Genomic DNA, 18705 nt, shown 5'->3' with positions numbered 1-18705 from the left:
GGGAAGGGGATCTGAGGGCACCTGTGGCGTCTACCGCTTGCCTTCCCTCTGCCCACTCCGCTCCCTTTCTGACAGAATCCAGAGCCTTGGGTCAGGGCTGGCCTCAGGAGAGCCCTGTGTCTGCAAATAGCCACCTACCTCCCAGCCCCCAGCCTCTCACTGGAGACTGCTACAGTGACCTCTCAGACACCCCTTCTCTCTCCTGGCCCCGGCACTCTGCGCCCCCCAGCAGCCAGGGGGATCCTTGTCGTGTTACAAGGCAGAGAATCTATCTCTCCTATGCTCAAAACCTTCCCATGGCTGGCCACCTCAATTCTGAGCCAGAGTCTGGGGCCCCAGGGTGTGTGCTCCCCCCACTCCACCCTGCAGCACTAGCCCGCCTGCTGTCTCTCAAGTGTCATCCACACCTCAATTCAGGGCCTCTTCCCTCCCCCTAGAACACTCTTTGTCTAGAGAGCCAATCCATCCTTTCCCCAAATGGCGCAGAGGTGCCCTCCTGCCCATCCTATTTATGACTCCCCAAATGTCTCACAACACTGTATTTTCTAACATCGTGGCTGCATAACTCCCTTATCATATTTACTGCCCTCCCCTACTCACATTTACAGAACGCCAGCTTCACAGGGCAGGGGCTGTTGGTCTGTCACTGATGTGTCCCACACGCCCACAGGTACCTGACAGGGAGCAAGTGCTGAAAAATCCACCTCAGCCCTTTGTACTGAGTGAGGGAAGGGCCAACTCATCACTGGGAGGGGACAGCAGGGACTTCTGGGAAGTTTTCCAGAAAGGCCCTTGGCCTTCCCCCAGATGGACACCACAGATGTGTGGCCCCCTCCCATCTAGCCTTGGCCAACTCTGATACTGCTCTGCCTCTGAGCCACTGGCTCAGGATGTCCCTTCATCTACTAAACCTATCAGGACTGGGCTCCCATTGCTGCCATTGAAAGCTTGCCCCCATCCCGACTCTACCCCAACCTCAAGACCCTGAGGTTCCCTCACAAGCCCTGGTCCCCACTCTTGGCCTCCTCATCCAGCCCCAGCCTTGCTGTGCCAGTGACAAGCCAGAGCCTGGGGCTGCCGCTCACCCTCTGCCCCAGGCCTCAGCAGCTACAGCGGCCATTCCCTCCACACTCCCCCTACCAACACTGGTCCTCCATTCTTCACCTGCCACAGGAGAGCCCCAGAACAGCCAGCGAGACAGGACTACCACACACAAGGATGCAGGCCACAGAGGAGCTGAGCCCAGTTGAGGAGCTCGAGAGGCTGGGGCAGGGATGATGGGTGTGGCATGGCTGTGGGGCTTCCTGGAGGGGGCGGGTGGTGTTGGGGCACAGACAGCCCCGTCAGTGCTTCCACGCCCTCCTCCCTGCCATGGCGTGGGGCAGGGCTAGAGATGTGCATGCATACGTGCGTGGTGTTATCATAGAGGAAATCGATGCCTGGCACTGGCCCAGTGTTTAAGGGAAATGAATAGATTTTGGCCGAGGACAAAGAGAGTTTGATTAATCAAAAATTGGATAATGGAAGCAACACTCTAATTATTTTTCTTCCCAGCATTTTATCGAGAAATATGTTTGCACAGCATATCAGAGGTAACGGAGTGGGTGAGGGAGGGTGACCACGCTGGAGGAAGATCAGCTTGGAGACAGGGCCACTGCACCTCATATGTGCTGATGGGGCAGGCTGGTGGTCTGGATGGCTGGGGTCCTGGTGGTTACTTCACGTGGCCACAGGAAGCAAGAGGGGACATGAGGTACAGGCCAGAGGCTGCACACAGCCGGGACAGCCTGGTTGCAGAAGATAGGGTGGGTAGGGGTGCCTGCTGCCATGGAGGCCAGGGGGTGTAGAGGTAGGGTATTACTAGCTCAGGTCATCAGGACTTGATGGAGCCAGGGTGAAGGCTGTAGGTGTCAAGTCCTCTAACCCTTGGTCAAGGAGGGTCTTCAGAAGTCCCTCTGGGCAACTGGAGCAACTTCCCATGTTCGCCCTGGTGAAGCTGCGTGAGCCGCCCCATGGCTAAGGTTTGACACAACCACCTGACCCCACGGGATGGTCCCCTGACCCTCCTTTGTCATTCCCTCCTTCTGCCTGCACTGTCCTCACTGCTACAACACCATTTTTGTGGTCACCTGGGGTCCTAATTCCAGACAGCCTACTGCCTGTCCTACTGCCAGGATCTTGACTTGCTCTCTTAGGACAGCTTCCCATGGACATGCCACATGTCACGACCATTTGAAATGCCCATGTCTGACCAAGGCCTCATCCAGGCACACCCCAACACTGCAGGGCCAGGTGTCAGCCAGAGGCCTCTGATTTCCAGTGGCAGGGACCTGTGTCTGTGATGGCAATTTGAGAAGCTGGACAGCCACCTGTCTTGGCTTGGGAGTCAACCACAGTCGGGCCTCACTGGCGCCCAGCCAGTGGTGTCCTTCTGTAGGTGGTTTGTGTTTGTCCGTCAAACCTAAAGCCCGATCACACATTGGGGACCCAAAAGCATAACTGGGGAGTGGAGGACTAAGCTAGAGCAGTGGTTCTCCAGTGTGAGGGCTCCAGCCATCTGGGGGTGCCCAGCCTCTGCATGAATGTGGCACAAAAGCTCCTGTTCGCCCTGTCTCTTCACCAGTATTTACTTCCCCCTCCAACGGTGATTTGCTGAGACCCTACTGTGGCAAGGCCAGGCTCTGGGGGCTCGATTGACAGTGGCAAACAGCAGACAGAGGTCTTGACCTCCTGGAGCTTACATTCAGATTCAGGAGAGATGGTAAACACAAATAAGACAGGTAGTAGGTGACGTCATGATGAATGCTAAGGGGGCAAATAGACGCAACCACCCACCGGGGAAAGCCACCCTATCTTCTCCCCATGTCTCCATCTCAACTGTGAGGACAAAACTGAGGTAGAATTCAGCCCCCTCTTGGAGAAACTGGTAGTAGAAGTGAGCCGAAGGCACCTTCCCGCTGTACTCCACAGCAGATCCCGCTGCTGTCCCAGTGAATGCTTATGTCTGGGCTCTGGGGGAAATGTGCACAACTGAGCCCACTGTCCTCTGCTCCAACACCACAGCTTTGACCTCCATGACCCAGAGTGGCATGGGGCCTTGCTGAGGGTGTTAGGGCTCAGGTCCCAGAAGCTGGTCTGCAGCATTCTGCATCCCAGGGGTTGGGGAAGGCTGTCAGTGGAGGCAGGGTCTCTTTCGGAAAGGTTTGCTCAAACCACTGTCCGTTCTGCCGGGAGAGCCACGGTCAGCCTGGACGAGCCCTCAGGGATGAGTGTGTTTCTGGTTAGAGGCTGCTGGAAGGAATGTGGGGCTTGACACTGTGAGGCCTCTCCCTGCACCGTGGTTTTTAACAGTCTCGCTTCTTAGCACTTTTTGATGGATTCTCCAGGGATGTCTCTAAGAGAGAGTTATACCTTAATTTAGAAGCAAATAACTTAAAACTCTGTGATGTAGCAGATTCCTTTGGAAAAGAGATGAACTCAAGGAAGCCACTGTTGTGTGAAGCCACCCGCCATGCTCACCTGGGTCCTTCCAACGGACTGCCCAGCCCTCAGCCCTCAAGTTGCGCCCCCTGCCCAAGGCCACAGGGGGTCAAGGGACAGAGAGGGCAGAAGCAACACTCACAGGAGGCCAGGGTGAGGTTCGCAGGCTGGCTCCGACTGACCCTAGTGGCCCCAAGTGCTAAACACAGCCCACATGCCCCCATGGCACTGCCCTCCCAGTGCCAATGCTCTGTTGTCTTGAAAGATTTAAAACTTAACAAGGGCCCCACAAATTATGTAGCTGGACCTACCCACCATGTTGCTTAGTCCACATGCACCCCACACATACCTCAATGTTTGCCTCTAGAGACCCGCCCCCTTGGGAACATCCTCTTCCGCACTGCCCCCACCCCCCTTGGCAGCAACCTGTCCCCCATCATGTTGCCACCATGATAGTGCTTCTACCTTACTTGCTCATCCATCTTTCTAAATCTCTACTTTCTGGAAGCTCCTTCTCAGCGCATCTTCTCAGTGGTGAGGGCCTCGAGGCCTGACTCAGTCCCTCTAGACCAACTTACCCTTGATCTCCAAGTACCCTTGGCCAGTCCCACACACCTGGTGCCAAGGACTCCAGGTTTCTACCTCCAGCCTTGCTCTCTCCCCTTTGACCACCACATAACAGCCATGTCTACCAGGGTCTAAGCCAACTGCCAACTTCCCGCGTCTTTCTTCTCTGCCAATGCCACTGCCATCCCTCCAGAGCTGTCCTTGCCTCTTCTCCATCAGCAAGTCCTCCTTAAAATAAATCCTCAACCAACACTCTTCATGACCCCTACTGTTTCCACTGCCCTGTGTCAGCAGCCTCCTCCCCCCAATTGCTGTAACGGCCCCTCATGGCCCTCTGGTCTTGCCCCCATGCCCATCAGCCACACAGGTCTTTTAACAGTGGAAGTAGTTTGAATCTCTTCTCTGCTCCAAACCACCCCAGGGCTTCCTGCCTCACCAGGGCCTGCAGAGTCCTACCTGAGCCACTCCATAAACCACCCCACCCTATGGGGCTCTGGCTACCTGGCTTTCTGGTGGGGCCCCCAGCAGCTCCAGTGCCTTGGCACCTGCCCTCTCCCTCCGGATGCTCCCCCCCATCAGTCACAGCTCACCTGCTGCTCTCCATGGTACTATGCCAATGGCCCCTCCACACAGCGGCCCCCTGACCCTCCCTCCCTGTACTCTCTTCTTTAGTTCTCTTCATGACACCTACCTTACCTGGCAGTCAGTCACACAGGTGTTGTGCAAGCCTCCCTGAGTTTCCATGAGGGCAGACACTGTGTCTGTCCTGCTCCTTACCTTACCCCGTGCCTGGCACAGCACCTAGCACCCGGCAGGTTCTGGTAAATATTACCCAAAGGAATGAATGTATGCACGAACCATTTCCGTCACCTCGGGCTCTGGACAGAGGGCTGACATCTCCTGTGTGTTCCAGGAGTGGTCAGACAGTCCCTGTGGTTAGTTCCTGTGAGTTTACTCCTGTGAAGCATCTCCCCTGCCAGTGTGGACCTGTGTAAAGGGGCGAAATCCACAGGGAGGACCTACGTAGGGACTGGTACAGGGACCAGGCAGGGAACTCCCGGCTCTGTTGATGAATGAAGACAAAGGAACTTAGTCAGGATAGGGGTGACAGGACCAGGGCCTGACCCATGTCTTTGGAGGCCTTGACTGGAGGCTCTCCCCTCCCCCAGGGGAGTCTGGGCCTTCCCATGTCATTCCCCGGTCTGCCTAAGCTGTATCAGGCCACCACTGTGGGGCTTGTCCTCAGCATCTGCCCTGATGCCTCTATCCATTTCCTTTTGCCCTCTTTCCTGCCAACCACAGTGCCTGTTGGCCTGCGCCTGGAGGCTCAGTTACCCCAGGTTTCCTTCCTGGGGTTGTGGGAGAGCAGTGTGCTAATCTACCTCTTCCAGAGTTCCTGCAAGCCCTGCTATAGTCAGCAGCAATGAGAATGCCCTAGGGCCACATGTCATTTTAGGTCTTCTGAGGGCTGGCAAGGGGACAGTACAGGGCTACCTCATCCTCGCATCCAGGGAAGGAAGGCACAGTACACACTGTCATCACATGTGTGTACCCATGAGAAAACCACACAGCTAGGTTGAGGCTGCTGAGGCCACACCCTGAGTGTCAGGCCAGCCTTCCCACCATGCTGTTCTCTATCCCATTAGAGTCCTACAGGGGGTCTGGGTAGCCTTGCCAAGTCCACCTGGTTACCCAGAAGTTCCTGGAACCACCCTAGAAGCTCCTGAGATCTGGACCAAGGAATTCCTGAGATTCCAGGAAACAGAAGAGCTGAGAAGTTGGGGTCAAAGGGAGGGATTCACTCTGTGTCCCAAATCTAGAATCCCAAAGCAGGTGCCCAGAATGTGGCCTGGCAACAGGGACAAGAGTGAAGCGGCTCTGTCCCTCTTGGTCTGGTCCGTGCCCCTACGGGGACAGGCAGGCCCTGCTTTCACCACAGCAACATGAGCCTTGGCGAAAAGACTAAAGTAGGTGTGTGTTTGGGGGCTGGGGGATTGGCTACACAGATAAGTAATAAACAGCCCCTTCAGAGGGAGAGTGAAAACATCCCTGGGAGCAAGCAAGCAAGCAGATCTAGGGTGGGAAGTGATACTGGCCTTCCAAGGGAGAGAGACTATGTCTTATTCACCTCCTGTTGCAGAAGATCGACGTCTGTTAGAGAAACACACCAGAGTTTTAAATCAAATGTCAGAGTCTTATCCCCGGAGCATGAGGAATGCTGAAGCCACACCACTTCATCCCATGAGATCAGCCCCTAACTGGAGGTTCTCAAGCCTCTTTGATTACTATTCACAAACATCCACGCCCCAAAGGGGCAGAGTCACCAGCTAAATCTCATTCTCCATCCTGGCTAGGAAGTGGGCCAGGCTGGTTAATCCAGTACCCTGACCCTCTCCATGAGGCAAGGTGCCTGGAAGGGGAGTCCTAGGCTGCAAGGAGCCTAGAACTGGAGTCTTTCAAGCTCTTCCCAGGCCCACACCAGCCCCTAGGTCACAGAGCTGCTCCTCTTTACAGGTGAAGAAACTGTGGCCTCCATCAAATAGCCACTGCTAACAAGAAATGGGATGTTCCATTTCCCCAGCTCCGTCAGCCCCTGGGCATCTCCCACCAACCCTTCCCGCCATACCATCTGTGCTTTCCCAAGCACATCTTATGCTCCTGCCAGACCTAACTGCCTGAGTGCCCTCTTTGCGCTTTGGTCCATTTTCTCCTCTCTGTCCACAGTGCCCACCCCAGCTGTGCTCACATCCTTCAAGCTCTAGTTCAAATGTCACTTTGCCCATAAGCCTGTCTAACTCCAGCCCAGGTCATCTCTGAGGTCCCTCCAGAGGCCACCAGCATCCACGCTCAGGTTTGGGTTATCTGAGCAGAGATGTTTCTCCCCTGTGGGGTGGTGAGTCAGTCCTGGGAGGGCAGGCCCAGTCCACTCCCACCTCAGCGCCAGGCTCTGGGGGAGCAAATGCTCAGTAAATATTTGTTTAATTGAATTTGGCCAAGAAGCCTCCTCCAGACAGAACCCAAGGCAGCAGGAGTGAGTCCCCAGGGCAGGGAAATCACTTGGGCAGGAGGGAGCCCATCAGGGGCTGGGCTGCCTCACCAAAACAGGCAGACCTCGCCTACCAGGCGGGTCCTTAAATCCTGAGACAGGGACTCCAGGGAACCCTGGTCGCAGCACTGCCTTCCCATCCTCTTCTCTCTTGTGACAGAGAACCCCAATTCTTGGCCTAGGCGGATTCCTGCCATCATCACCCAGGCAGGCTCAGCACCGCCCTGCAGACAGAGCCCCCTTGGATCTCCCGCAGGATATGGAGCCCCAGCTCAGAGGCCCTTACATCTCTCCCCCCAACACCCCCTAACACCCCCACCGCCTTTTAAGGGAAAAAAATATTGAGCCAGGAACATATGACAATCGCAGCAGGTCGATACTCATCTCTTGCTCTAAATGCCTCCAAGGAACCTGTTCTCTACAAGACCGATGACGGAAAACTGCGAGCCACTCGGCCCCGGGCCCAGGCCTCCGGGGCCCTCTCCTCCGTTTCAGCCAAGGCCACGCGTCGGCGCTCCAGCCGCCCAGGGTCGCATCCTCCCCGCTCCCCTGGGAGAGAGACCCCGCCTCAGAGCCTCTCCTGCAGGTCGTCTGGCCCCGTCTCCGCACCCGCGGCTGTTCTGGGCGGGGGGGGGGGGGGGGGACACGGCATCCCTGGCAGCCCCTGCCCACCTCCCGGGCCCGCAGCCGTCCCATCCCTCCGGCTCCTCGGCCGAGTGGTGCCCCTTCCCAGCACCTGCCGGGCCTGCGGTCGCCCCCTGCCCACCTCGCGGACATCTCCGTCCCGGTCGCCCACACCCCGGTCAGGCATCCCTTTCGCTGCTCCCCGGCGCCCCCAGCCCGGGCGGATCCCTAGCACAAAGGCCCGGGCGGGGCCCCGGGTGGGGGTGGGGTGGACGCCCCAGCCGCTCCCCCAGCACCCCAAGGTTCTGCCGCGCGCCGCGGCCGCGGGTCCGCTCACTTACCTCCGGGCCGCCGCACGGTGCATCGGCCGAGCTGCTCCGGGTGGGGCGGGGCGGGGCGGGGCGGCGAGCGCGGGCCGCGGCGCCCTCGTTCCGCACTACGCGGGCGGCGGCACCCGCGCGGGGACGTGACCGGACCACGGGCGGCGCACACCCTCCGGCCGGCTTGGCTCACTCCGCCCGCTCTCCCGCGCCGCCCGCCGCCCGCCGCCCGCCCGCGGGTCCACCCGCCCCGCGCCGCGCTGCCGCCGGCAGGGGGCGGAGCCGCGAGTGCAGCGCGTTGCCGGGCCAACCGCGGGCGGGGGTGCCGCGCGCCTGTCGGTGACCACGCGCTGGGCGCCACCGCCCCGCCACAAGCGCCGGCTCTCTTCTCATTGGGCAGGAGTGGCTGACGGATGCATGTGAGGTCCAATGGCAACGGGTAGGGGCGGGGCCGTGGCTCCGGCGCGCCGCAGTCCGGCACGCGCTGCCCGCACCGGCGTCTTTGGGAGTCTGCTGCGCTGAAGCCGCGGAGCTGACCCAGCGGGACCGCTTCTCGCAGAGCCGGAGACTGAGCCTAAGAGTGTCGGATGGCCCAGGCACCCTCCTCCAGCCGCTCGTCTCCCTGGGTTTGAATTCGAACGCAGTTCGGCACTTTATGAGCTCCGCGACCTTGGGCAACCAACTGACCTCTCTGAGCCTGTTTTGCAAAGTGGGGCTAGTGGCACCGGCTTCTTTGAATTGTCTCGACAGTCCACTAGAACGCGTAAAAGGCTATGCAAACCCTTAAGGTATACACCGGTGAGGCTGGTGCAGCGATGGGAGGGACATTAGTCATCTTTGCTGCACATTCCCCCAGCGTGTAGGGGCTCTTCAGGGTCCCTGGCAATCCTGGCTACGGAAGGTTGCCTTGAAAAGGAGGAGTGGGAGAAGGGCCCAGGATATGTCCCCCAGATCAGAGAGGTGGGAGGCAGCCGGCTCCGGTAAGACCAGGATCCCCCATTGCCGCCTTGGAGAAGCTGGTAGAAGGTAGAAGTCATCCCATGGCCAGCAAAATGCACCTGAGCCAGTCTGCCAAGTTTTGCTTTCAATTTCAGCGGGAGCCCATCTGTGGGCCTCAGAGCCAGGAGGGCCCTTCACTCCTGTGCTTAAAAGACTTTGGCCAGAGAGCCAAGATATTAATGCCTCTGTCTTTTCCATCATTATAACCTGAATCTTTCTGTATTCTAGAGCATCCCTGGTAAAAATGTCAGATTCCCCCAGTTAACACCTTCCTTATCACTTTACATCCTCATGGGCACATTATAAGGATCACCCCACACTGAGCAGGAGCACTGGAATTGACCATTGACAGGGGCAGATTGGGTGGTAATCCTAGTCCAGGTTTGTGGTCAGAAGGCAGGGCTAGGGGTCTGGTTCGGCAGGCTGGGCACTGTGGCATTGCAAGATTATTCCATTACTGCTCTGGGAATGTTTCCTCTGCTGAGGATGAGATGAGAGACTGTTGAGATGGAGATGTTGAGATGGCGACTGTTGCACTACTTGCCCCCCACCCTCACCCCATGACTGACATACCCACCTGTGAATAAGTTACCTAAACTGTCAGGGACAGGACAGATGCTAGTGATGGGCATCGTGAGGCGAACCTAGACCTGGCACAGTGCTTGCTGGGGGGGCCAGTGAGAACCAAAGGGAGGTGGCCAAAAATGGAGGGGGGCTTCTCTGGGTGTGTGCCTTCAACCCCCCTGGTTGGGTCAGACTGGGCCTCTGCTCACAGGACCACTCAGAGGCCAATGGCTGTGATACCAGTTAGATGGCAGGCACAGGCCCGGCCCTGGTGTGGATCAGAGGTGAGAGGGGGTAGGAGGGAAGCATGGACTGGGCTCTGTTGCCTGTACACCCTTGGGGTGGGGTTATTTCACCTGGATGAGCCTCAGTTTCCTTCCCTGTTAAGGGGGACTCTAGTAAAGGGTCCTTGGAGAGTGATTCTGAGGGGAAATACATGTGGGCACAGGATTAGAGAGGGGTAAGGGCAGTTTCTGTTGTAGGATCAAGGTCCGAATGGAGCTGTTTGCGGGCAAGGCTAGAGGTCAGTGTAGGGTGACCCTCTACTGCAGTCCAGGGTGAGATCAGCAGCTAGCCCATGAAATAGCCTAAAAGGGCTTGCTGCTGCCTCCCTCACCTGAGTCTGGTGGCCACCAACGATCGCAATTCTTCATACAACAATCATTTACTTTGACCTCCTCTGCACAGGCACAGTTCTGGGATTTAGACCCCTGCCTGGTAGACCTTCCTGTCTGTGGGGCAATAATCCACCATTATAGTTGTGTGCAGCCTCATGGAGGAGACCCACTAGGGCCCTGGAGACATGTGGCAGGGGGAGAACTGGGCACTGGGAGACACCAGGATGGAGGTGGCCTATGACCTGGGGCAGCGGAGAAGCATGTTTCAAGGTGGGAAATGCACTGGGTGTGATGGAGCCATGATGCCTGCAGGAACCCATGGAAGCTCAGCTGGAGTGGGTTGGAGCCAGTAAGCAGGTGTGGGTGCCAGAATACAGGGCTGGAGTGGGGACAGTCACACCAGGCTAGTGGCCCTTCTGTGAGATTGGGGATGTCAGCCTAAGAACCACTGGAGAGTTTTAGGATTAGTTTTTTTAAATTTGGGAAGGAGGATGACAAGTTTTGCTTCATATTTGTTTGCTGTATGTGTGGTCCCATTAATGTACATTGTCCTAATATACAGAATCAAGTAACAAAATGTCAACTAGTCAGCCCTCAGAAAATAAGAAAGCAGAGATTCTCCATGAAGCCAAGTTCAGTTTAGAGTTGTAGAATCACTGAGCGACAGCAGGTGTATGGCTGCAGCCAAGATAGAGGGATGGAGTGGGGGGCAGAGTGGGGAGGGCGGGGGCCATACAGGAGGCCCACATGATAGGAGATGCTGGAGGAAGGATGGTGCTTGCTAAGCAGATGGTGGACCAGTGGGAGAGGTGGCTGGGAACCAGCGAGTAGAGGGTCCTGGTACCTTGGGAATAGAGTGTCTTGAGAGGTGAGATGGGGTCAGCCACATCATATGCTATGAGAGGCCACATAAGCTAAGGACAGGGATGTGTCCCCAGGAGCAGAGATAGGCACAGGAAGGGGGTGTGTTGGCATGCCACCAATTCAGGGAATGGGGGCCACATGATTCTAACCTTTGGTGGGTGGGTTGCAGTGAGGTCTGGATGCTCTGAGGCAGGGGCTGGCACTCTGTCCTCAGTCCTTATTGGCCAGGAAAACAGGACCAGGAGACAACAGTTGGGACCCTTTTGATGGAAAGAGGAAGGCCCTGTTCATTGAGCCTCATACTTCACCAATCCAGCAGGGACAGATGGCCGAGCGGCCTCTCTAGGTGCTATCAGGCTATCCTCCAGGAAATGACCAAACCTCAACCACAGGGCATTTTGTGCCCTGGGCATCATGTCCCTTCAATTCCAGAGGGATTGGTGGAGCTTTCTTGGCCATCAGCCAATGAATCCATCCTGATGCACCAGCCATGCCAGACCCAGGGCCTTCCCCAAGTACATATACCTCATACCTTTGCCCTGCTGCCCCATGGATTCCAGCCTGCCTGGGCCTCTCTTCCTGCATGTTCAGAATCCCTAGGACCCTGGAATTCCTCATCTACTTGAGTACGAACCTGTGTTGTCATGACGGGTCCTGGCCGACTGCCATTTGTCTCCCCACTACCCAAGGATGGGGGTGGTGGCTTCTTGCTCATCTCTCGATGCCCATAGCACCATCCTTTCTGGCTCTTCTCCCAGCTTGATCTGCTCTCCTAAGCCCCGCTGACCAATTCTCAGGCTGTGGCAGGACTGAGTGGGTTTCTCCACTTTGTTTCCTTGGGGTCTGTGCAGCCCCCCAACCCCAATTTGAACAAGCCATTGCAGATCTGGGTTAGTTATAAATAGCCAGGCCTGCAACTCTCCTTTTAGCTGAAAAGCAAAGTGAACGAGTAGAGAGGCACACCCGGCACGCGTTTTATTTTTAATCTTCTCCCTCTGTCTCAGAATGAACTTGGGTCCTGGTGCTCAGCATTTCTAGGAGTGGAAGCCCAAGACAAATGCCTGCGGGGAAAAAAAACCCAAAGTAGCCCAGGGCCCTAGCTTTACCCCGGTCTGCTGTGTGACCTCAGGCACTTGAATTGCTTCTCTGGGCCTTGGTTTCCTCACCTAGGGAGGGAGCAGTGGAGGTGATGGCCTCCAGCAGTTTGACTTCAACTCTTCCTCACGCTCCTCCTCTGAGCCTGTGCCCAGCAACACCTATGGGAGGAGGGAGTCTCTGGAAAGCCCAGATCCAGGTGCAAGTGAAGCCACAATCAAGCTCCTGTTTGATTATGCACAAATTCCTCATCCCCAGGCCTTTGCTCAGGTGTCCCCCAGCTAGGAAATTTCTCCCTCTATGCAAAATCCTTCCAGGCAGCAAAATCCTTGGCAAGTCCAGCTGTCATCTGCCTGCAGTGAGTTGGGGAGGAGCTGTCTGGGTCAAGTTGTGGTAGAGTCAGACCAGTGGCTGGGGGAGGTAGGGAGCCTGTGGGGCAGGTGCCCCAGTGGGCAGTGGAGTTAGAGCAGAAGGCCAGGTGTGTGGTCTGGCTGGGGCCTGATGGGGAGGGTGAGGCTGAAGGGGAGAGAGGGGCTGTGTTCCCGCAGGGCAAGGGTGGTTCAGCTTTTGTCTTTGCATCCCACTCCTCACATGCCTTTGCTTGTAACTGGGTCTCAGTGGTGGTGGAATTCCTTATGATGCTAGGTCCAGATGTTCTGGGCTTATGTGATAGTCCCTTCCAGGGAGCATGCTCCCACCAATCATTACCCCTTGGCATTGCCCAACTCCTTGCCGGCTAGGCTGGTTTGCATATCGAGGAAAACAGGCTCCGGGAGGTTAGGTAACTTGTTTAAGATCACACAGCAGAATACATTAAGGAGACCAAGCCTGGCATTTTTTGAAATCTGCGTGTATTGAATTTTAAAAAGTGCAGTGCTCTTAAAGCAACGGGTAGCTGCTCTTCCTGTGTTGCGAATGCCCTGAGAACAAATGTGGCAGAGCTGGTTGCTGTACTGGGACACCCCAATGAGAAGCTGGTCAGGGGCAGAGGGAGCCACTGGACATGCATCTATGCCCCTCCACCTCCCTCACCCTGGGGCACCTGCCATTTGATGTCCTCAGGAAGTGAGGGAGGAAGGTGGAGTGATGTCTTCAAAGAGGAAATCCCTGGTGCTAATTGGCACTTAGAGACCTTTAGGCTAATTAACCTGTTGATTTGTCTCTCTAGAGTAAATTAGAGGGTTTAGCTGGGGAGGCGGAAGAGAGAGATGTTGCTGATGGCCACCTCCATGGGGGCTATATATACTCGGCCTCTCAGTGGGTGGTGTGGGCCACTGGGGAGTCCAGGAAGAGGGCGGGATGGGGGGAGCAGCGCTGGGAAGAGGGAGTGTGCCCTCCCCAGCATCGCCCTGCTCACTCCCCAGGGAGCAGTTCTGAATACAGGGGAGCTGAGCCCCTCAGGAGTGCTGCCTGGACCTGGTTCTGGGTTCCCCTCGGACATCCCTCAGGAGGGAGAAGGAACTGAATGGAGGGAAGTGGAACCCATTCTTGAGGAGCCTCGCCTCCCCACCTTCTCCTAGTCCTGGTGTTCCAGCCACGCTGCTATGTAGAGCCCCCCCTTCCTGCGTTTTTTTTTTTTCTTTTAGATATTTTTAATTTATTTGACAGAGAAAGAGAGAGGTCACAAGTAGTCAGAGAGGCAGGCAGAGGGAGAGGGGGAAACAGACTCCCTGCTAAGCAGAGAGCCTGATGCGGGGCTCCATCCCAGGACCCTGGGATCATGACTTGAGCCAAAGGCAGAGGCTTTAACCCACTGAGCCACCCAGGTGCCCCTCCTGTGGGTTTTTTAGACCCCCTTGGCCAGATTTCCTGCTACCTCTGGTTGGAGGCACAGCTCTTTTTTGTATATAAGATGGTGGCCTGTTCATTTGTGCCTCAGATTTGATTCCAAGCTTTTTCCTTTCCCCAAGGGCTGGCAAGATTGATCTGGGGTTTCTAGTGGCTTAGAGATGTAGGTAGGAAGGAGGAGGTTGGCTGTTCCCCCCACCTTCCTTCTTGTGCAAGGTAGTTCCTCCTATGCCTGGGCCCTGCAGGGATGGCTGCTGCTTCTCAGGCTCCTGAGCACCTGTTGAAGGCTGATGCTCTCCCCCCACCCCCGCGCCCCCCAGTTACAGGTGACCAATGGCACTTTGGGGGGTCCTCCAGGGCTGTGTGGTATCCACCCTAGCTTGTCATCCCCAGACTCCTGCTAGCTGCTCAGGGGTCTGGCAGCCAGGGGCATTTGCGAATCTCCTCTCCCCTACCAGCTCTGCAGGCCTCGCCTCCCCGCTCTTGCTGCCCAGAATGGGTCGGGGTGACTGGCCCAGCCTCAGTGCCCTTTCCCATCGTGTAGGAGCCCAGGGCATTGTCAACAGTGGCCTGATCCCCTCCCTGGTGTGGAAGCTTCAGAGGGAGGAGGAGGAGATCCAAGGGCTTCTCCTGGACACACTGGCCGCCTGCCTGATGGTGGATGCCACCGAGGCGCTGAGTAGCGGTGTGGTGCCCTTCTTGAAGCAGAAGCTCCTCAGTGCCAACAATGACATTCGCAGCAAAGCTGCCCGCACGCTCATTGCAGTCAGGTGAGCCTGGGTCCGCGCGGATGGAGTGGGGAGGGCGGGGGCGGCCAGCCTGGAGCCTTTTGCTTAGGCTCAGAGAAGGCACCTGAGCTGCCTTCCGGCCCCCCAGGGAGCCAGCCTGCCCCAGAGCTCCCTGTCCCCTGGGGTAGGAGCACTGTCCTATTGGCCTGTGAGCTTACCACTCACGGTTCCATACCCCCAGAAGAAGGCCCCAGTCCTGGGCAAAGCAAGATGGTTTGTCCCCCCTCCTTGTGAGGAAGGCAAGCACAGAAGTGTGGTGATGTTCGAAGTTACTAAGTTGTCTATAGACGCCAGTCATTATCTACAAGCGGTTCTCTTGCAAGGGGGGTGATTACCTTTTATAGGTAAGGACACGGAGGGCATATGTGTCCAGTCGTTGGTGACCCAGGGTCATACGGGTTCAGAGTCTAAATCCTGGCCTGGAAACTGAGGGAGCACAATGCCTCAGAGAAGGGAGGGATGGGGGGCAGGGAGGACATATGTGATCCCAAACAGAGAAGTTTTCTGAGGGCAGAGGTCCCTCATCCCCCCAAGTCTATATCTTAGATATGGCCACTGCCTACATCCTGGCGCCTTGTGCCTCCCCTAGCCCTGACTGTCCCTCCAGCTGGCATTCTTTCTAGAGACCTGGGCCAGCATTTTGACAGGTCTGGCCCCCGATCCAGACCCTGGGGAGCTTGTGAACGTGGAGATTCCGGAGCCCCATCCCAGATCGATCACCATCTGGACTTTGCTCAGAGGTCTTGCAGTGAAGCCTCTGAGGACCCTACCTGCTCTAGAAAGTGGTAACCTCCACCAGTCCTGCCTGTGTCTTTCACCATGCCCTCCTTTTCATATGTCACCCCTCAGGGGAGCTCCTGAAGACAGGGCTTTGCTCTGGTTGCTGGTGGAGAGCAGGGCTTCGAAACAGAGGAGCTTTGGTCCCCTGGGAGACAGACAGCACTGTCTGGAGACATTTCTGGTTGTTCTAAATTGAGGGAGAAGGGCCCTCCTGGCATCGAGTTGGGGGAAGCCGGGGATGCTGGTCAGCATCCCACAACACATGGGACTGCCACCACCACAAAGAATCATCCAGCCCCACGGTCAGTTGTGCTCTTGTCTCCACATCCCGGACCAGGTCCCGCCAAGGTGCTCGTCAGCCCTGGCCGTGGGAATGAACGAACACACAGAATCCCTGCTGGCGCGGCCCAAGACTCTACATCTTTGATCAAGTTCCCAAAGGGAGCCCGTGGGGAGCCCAGCACATTCATTTTCACAGCTTCATACAGTGCCAGGATTAGAAGTGACTTACAGCGTCCTCTCCCCTGAGGGTGGCTCTGCACGGGTGTCTCCCTGGCAGCTCGCCACTTCCGTGCCTTAGCCCATCTCTGGCAGCTCTGGCTCCTGCATGGAGTCAAAATGAGTGTCCCTGGGTCCTGCTGCTCCCCATCTTAGGGCCGGGAGAAACACGTCTGGTTTCTTCTTCATGGGATACCTTAGGGCCAGTCTCCATCACCCCCTGGCTCCTATGCAGTTTGGCCTTCGGTGGCTGCGGGCTGTGCTCCCAGGTTGTCCCAGCATGGGGGGAAGACCCAAACCTCACACCAGCACTTGCGCCCTGGTACCGTACCCGGCCAGGCCCAGACCCCAGGGTGGTCCCAACACAAGTTCTCCTGCTGTCCCCTGGGGTGGTCCTAGGCTCCCCAGCCCCCTCCTCTTTGTCAAGTGAAATCACACAGCTGTCCCCTCTCTGGCCCAGCATTCCTCTGGACGGCAAGAACCAGGTGTGGCAGCATGACGTCATCCCCATTCTGGTGCACCTGCTGAAGGACAATGTGGAGGAGGTGCAGGCCAATGCTGCTGGGGCCCTCATGTATGCCATGGTCACCACCCAAGGTGAGGTGGCCAGCTGCATCCCCTGTGCAAGGCGGAGGGGGGGGGTCACTGCAGCCTCCAGCATGCTGGCTGCCCCTGCGAGTTTTCCAGAACTCTTGTTTTGTGCTCAGCATCCCGGTAATGCCCTCTCCCCGCCCTACCAAAATACTTCCCCTGGTCTATTGTTGAAGTCTTTCACTTTTGGGCCAAGGCTCCACCCTCCCTCTTCTTCCTGGCCTCAGTAGGTCACCTACCTGTGGCCCTCCCTGGTCACTCCAGGGAGGGGACCTCTGTCCCCTCCTATCAGGCTATTCCCTGGGCCTGGAATTCCTGCCTCCAACCCAGGCCCCTTGTATGCCTCAATTCTGGGATGAATTATGTAGTTTGCCATCCTTGATTTGGTTATCCTGAGGCCTAAACAAACACTGGAACCCTTGCTTCCATGTTGTGTTTTGATCAAAATTACTTTATTTTCAATGGGTAGGGGTGGGGAGCAAATAAGAGTATGAACTTACCTCTCCCACCTGGGGACCCCCCTGCCCCCAACCAGTCAGGCTTCCATGCTAAGTCATCCAATCCTGGCCACAGGAGCAGCTGGGGTTGTTTTCCCCACTTGGAGGCCAGGGTGGGTCATCCCATGTGACTGCTGAAAGCTCTCAGTCTTTCCCCATGCATACAATTGCCCACACCAGCCCTGTGCCCTGTGCCCTGTGCTTTCTTGATGTTCCATGGAGGACTGACTGGGTCTCTGATTCTCAATCAGCATACAGCATACAGCAAAGCTCCCCCAGAACTGGGGCTCTCATCCATTCCCCACTTGATGCTAATGGTGGAATTTGAAACGTACCAGAAGAGGAGAGGTTGGGGACTTCCCCACAGCCACAGCCCCCTTTCAACTGTGCAGTGAAGACACTGACTACCAAGGCAGGGGCTCCCCTTTTGTGTATATCCCTCTGGTGGGGAGTCTTCAGTGCAGTGTCTTGTTTGGGCTTTCTGCTGGAGCTCTTGGTGGACCAGAGCTCCCTGTGGGCCCAGGCAACACCTGGAAATTGGGGATGTGAAGCCACTTTTCACTGAGCTGGCCCTCCAGCCAAGGGCCCCTATCCCCTGCCAGGTGCCAGGCCCTGTGCTGGGTGGTAGGGACCTAGACCCTGTATCTCAGCCTCCTGCAAACAGTTTGGGGGGAGTGGCAGAGGGTTGATGATCTAGAGGAGAAGCATAGCATGCAGCAGGCACAGGGCAGGGGCCAAGCCTCCTCTGGGAGGGGCGTGGGTAGTGACTTAAGGGACAGTGGAAATCAGCAGGGCCGAGGGTGGCTGTGCAGGTTCTAGCACACAGAGAATAGTACACTGAGCACGGCAGGAAACCGGAGAGTAGGGGGCAACTACCTGGCCTTTTAGCAGGCCAAGACAGCAGAAAGATGTCGAAGGTTCAGGAGGGGTGTCTCCTTTACTGATTAATGTCTGCATCCTCCACTAGACTGTAAGTACCAGGAGGGAAAGAACTCTGTGAGTTTTTGTGCCTGGAGCAGAGTAGGTGCTCAGGAAATACTTGCCGCATAAACAAACAATTGGATTTTAATTTTTGTGTTGCCTTAGAGAACTGGATTGCAGGACAGGCATCAGGGTGGGTGGGGAGAAGCCAGTTGAGGGGCAGGAATGAGGAGGCCAAGACTGGAGGCAGAGGAAGGTGCCACCGCCCGCACTGGAGTTAGGGAAGGTACCTCCCCTGAGGCTGCACAGGCCAGAGGCCAGAGTTGGGCTGGGGTGGGCGGAGGTGGAACAGGATGGTTCCCTGAGGAATGCCTGGTGTTGGTGGCCCACAGGAAAGTATGCCGCCTTGGACACAGAAGCCATCCACCCACTCCTGAACCTGCTGTCCTCACCCTTGAGCAAGGCACGTTTGAATGCCACCAAGGCCCTCACCATGCTGGCTGAAGCTCCTGAGGGCCGCAAGTTCCTGCAGTCTCGTGTGCCCATCTTCCGCACCCTCGAGGAGGACCCCAGTGAGGCAGTGCGGCGGGCAGCCCAGATCGCCATCAAAGTCATTGAGTGGAAACCCTGAGCCACTTGCTGGGCCAGACCTGATAAGCTGCTTGC

General features: G+C 56.8%; 2 protein-coding genes across 3 annotated transcripts in view; one reads left to right on the top strand and one right to left on the bottom strand.

The window, feature by feature from the left end:
• The window catches only part of GNAZ (G protein subunit alpha z), a 52141-nt gene extending 43865 nt beyond the window's left edge, over positions 1–8276 (bottom strand). The window contains exon 1 of one of the 2 annotated variants that reach the window (XM_059408924.1): positions 8059–8276. The gene's annotated coding sequence lies outside the window, so the exon portion shown is untranslated. Of the gene's footprint in view, positions 1–7859; positions 7937–8058 lie in introns of those variants that run through there. The other variant, XM_059408925.1, reaches the window with a different exon arrangement.
• The window catches only part of RSPH14 (radial spoke head 14 homolog), a 76767-nt gene extending 58062 nt beyond the window's left edge, over positions 1–18705 (top strand). The window contains exons 5-7 of the mRNA XM_059408940.1: positions 14509–14734; positions 16491–16627; positions 18432–18705. Coding sequence (XP_059264923.1) covers positions 14509–14734; positions 16491–16627; positions 18432–18670 — 602 coding nt within the window. The 3' untranslated portion in view covers positions 18671–18705. The remainder of the gene's footprint in view (positions 1–14508; positions 14735–16490; positions 16628–18431) is intronic.

The sequence above is a fragment of the Mustela nigripes genome, chromosome 8, assembly GCF_022355385.1.
Source record: "Mustela nigripes isolate SB6536 chromosome 8, MUSNIG.SB6536, whole genome shotgun sequence".
Taxonomy (NCBI): domain Eukaryota; kingdom Metazoa; phylum Chordata; class Mammalia; order Carnivora; family Mustelidae; genus Mustela; species Mustela nigripes.
The sequence above is the reverse complement of the archived record's forward strand: the minus strand, read 5'-3'. Positions and strand labels throughout refer to the sequence as shown.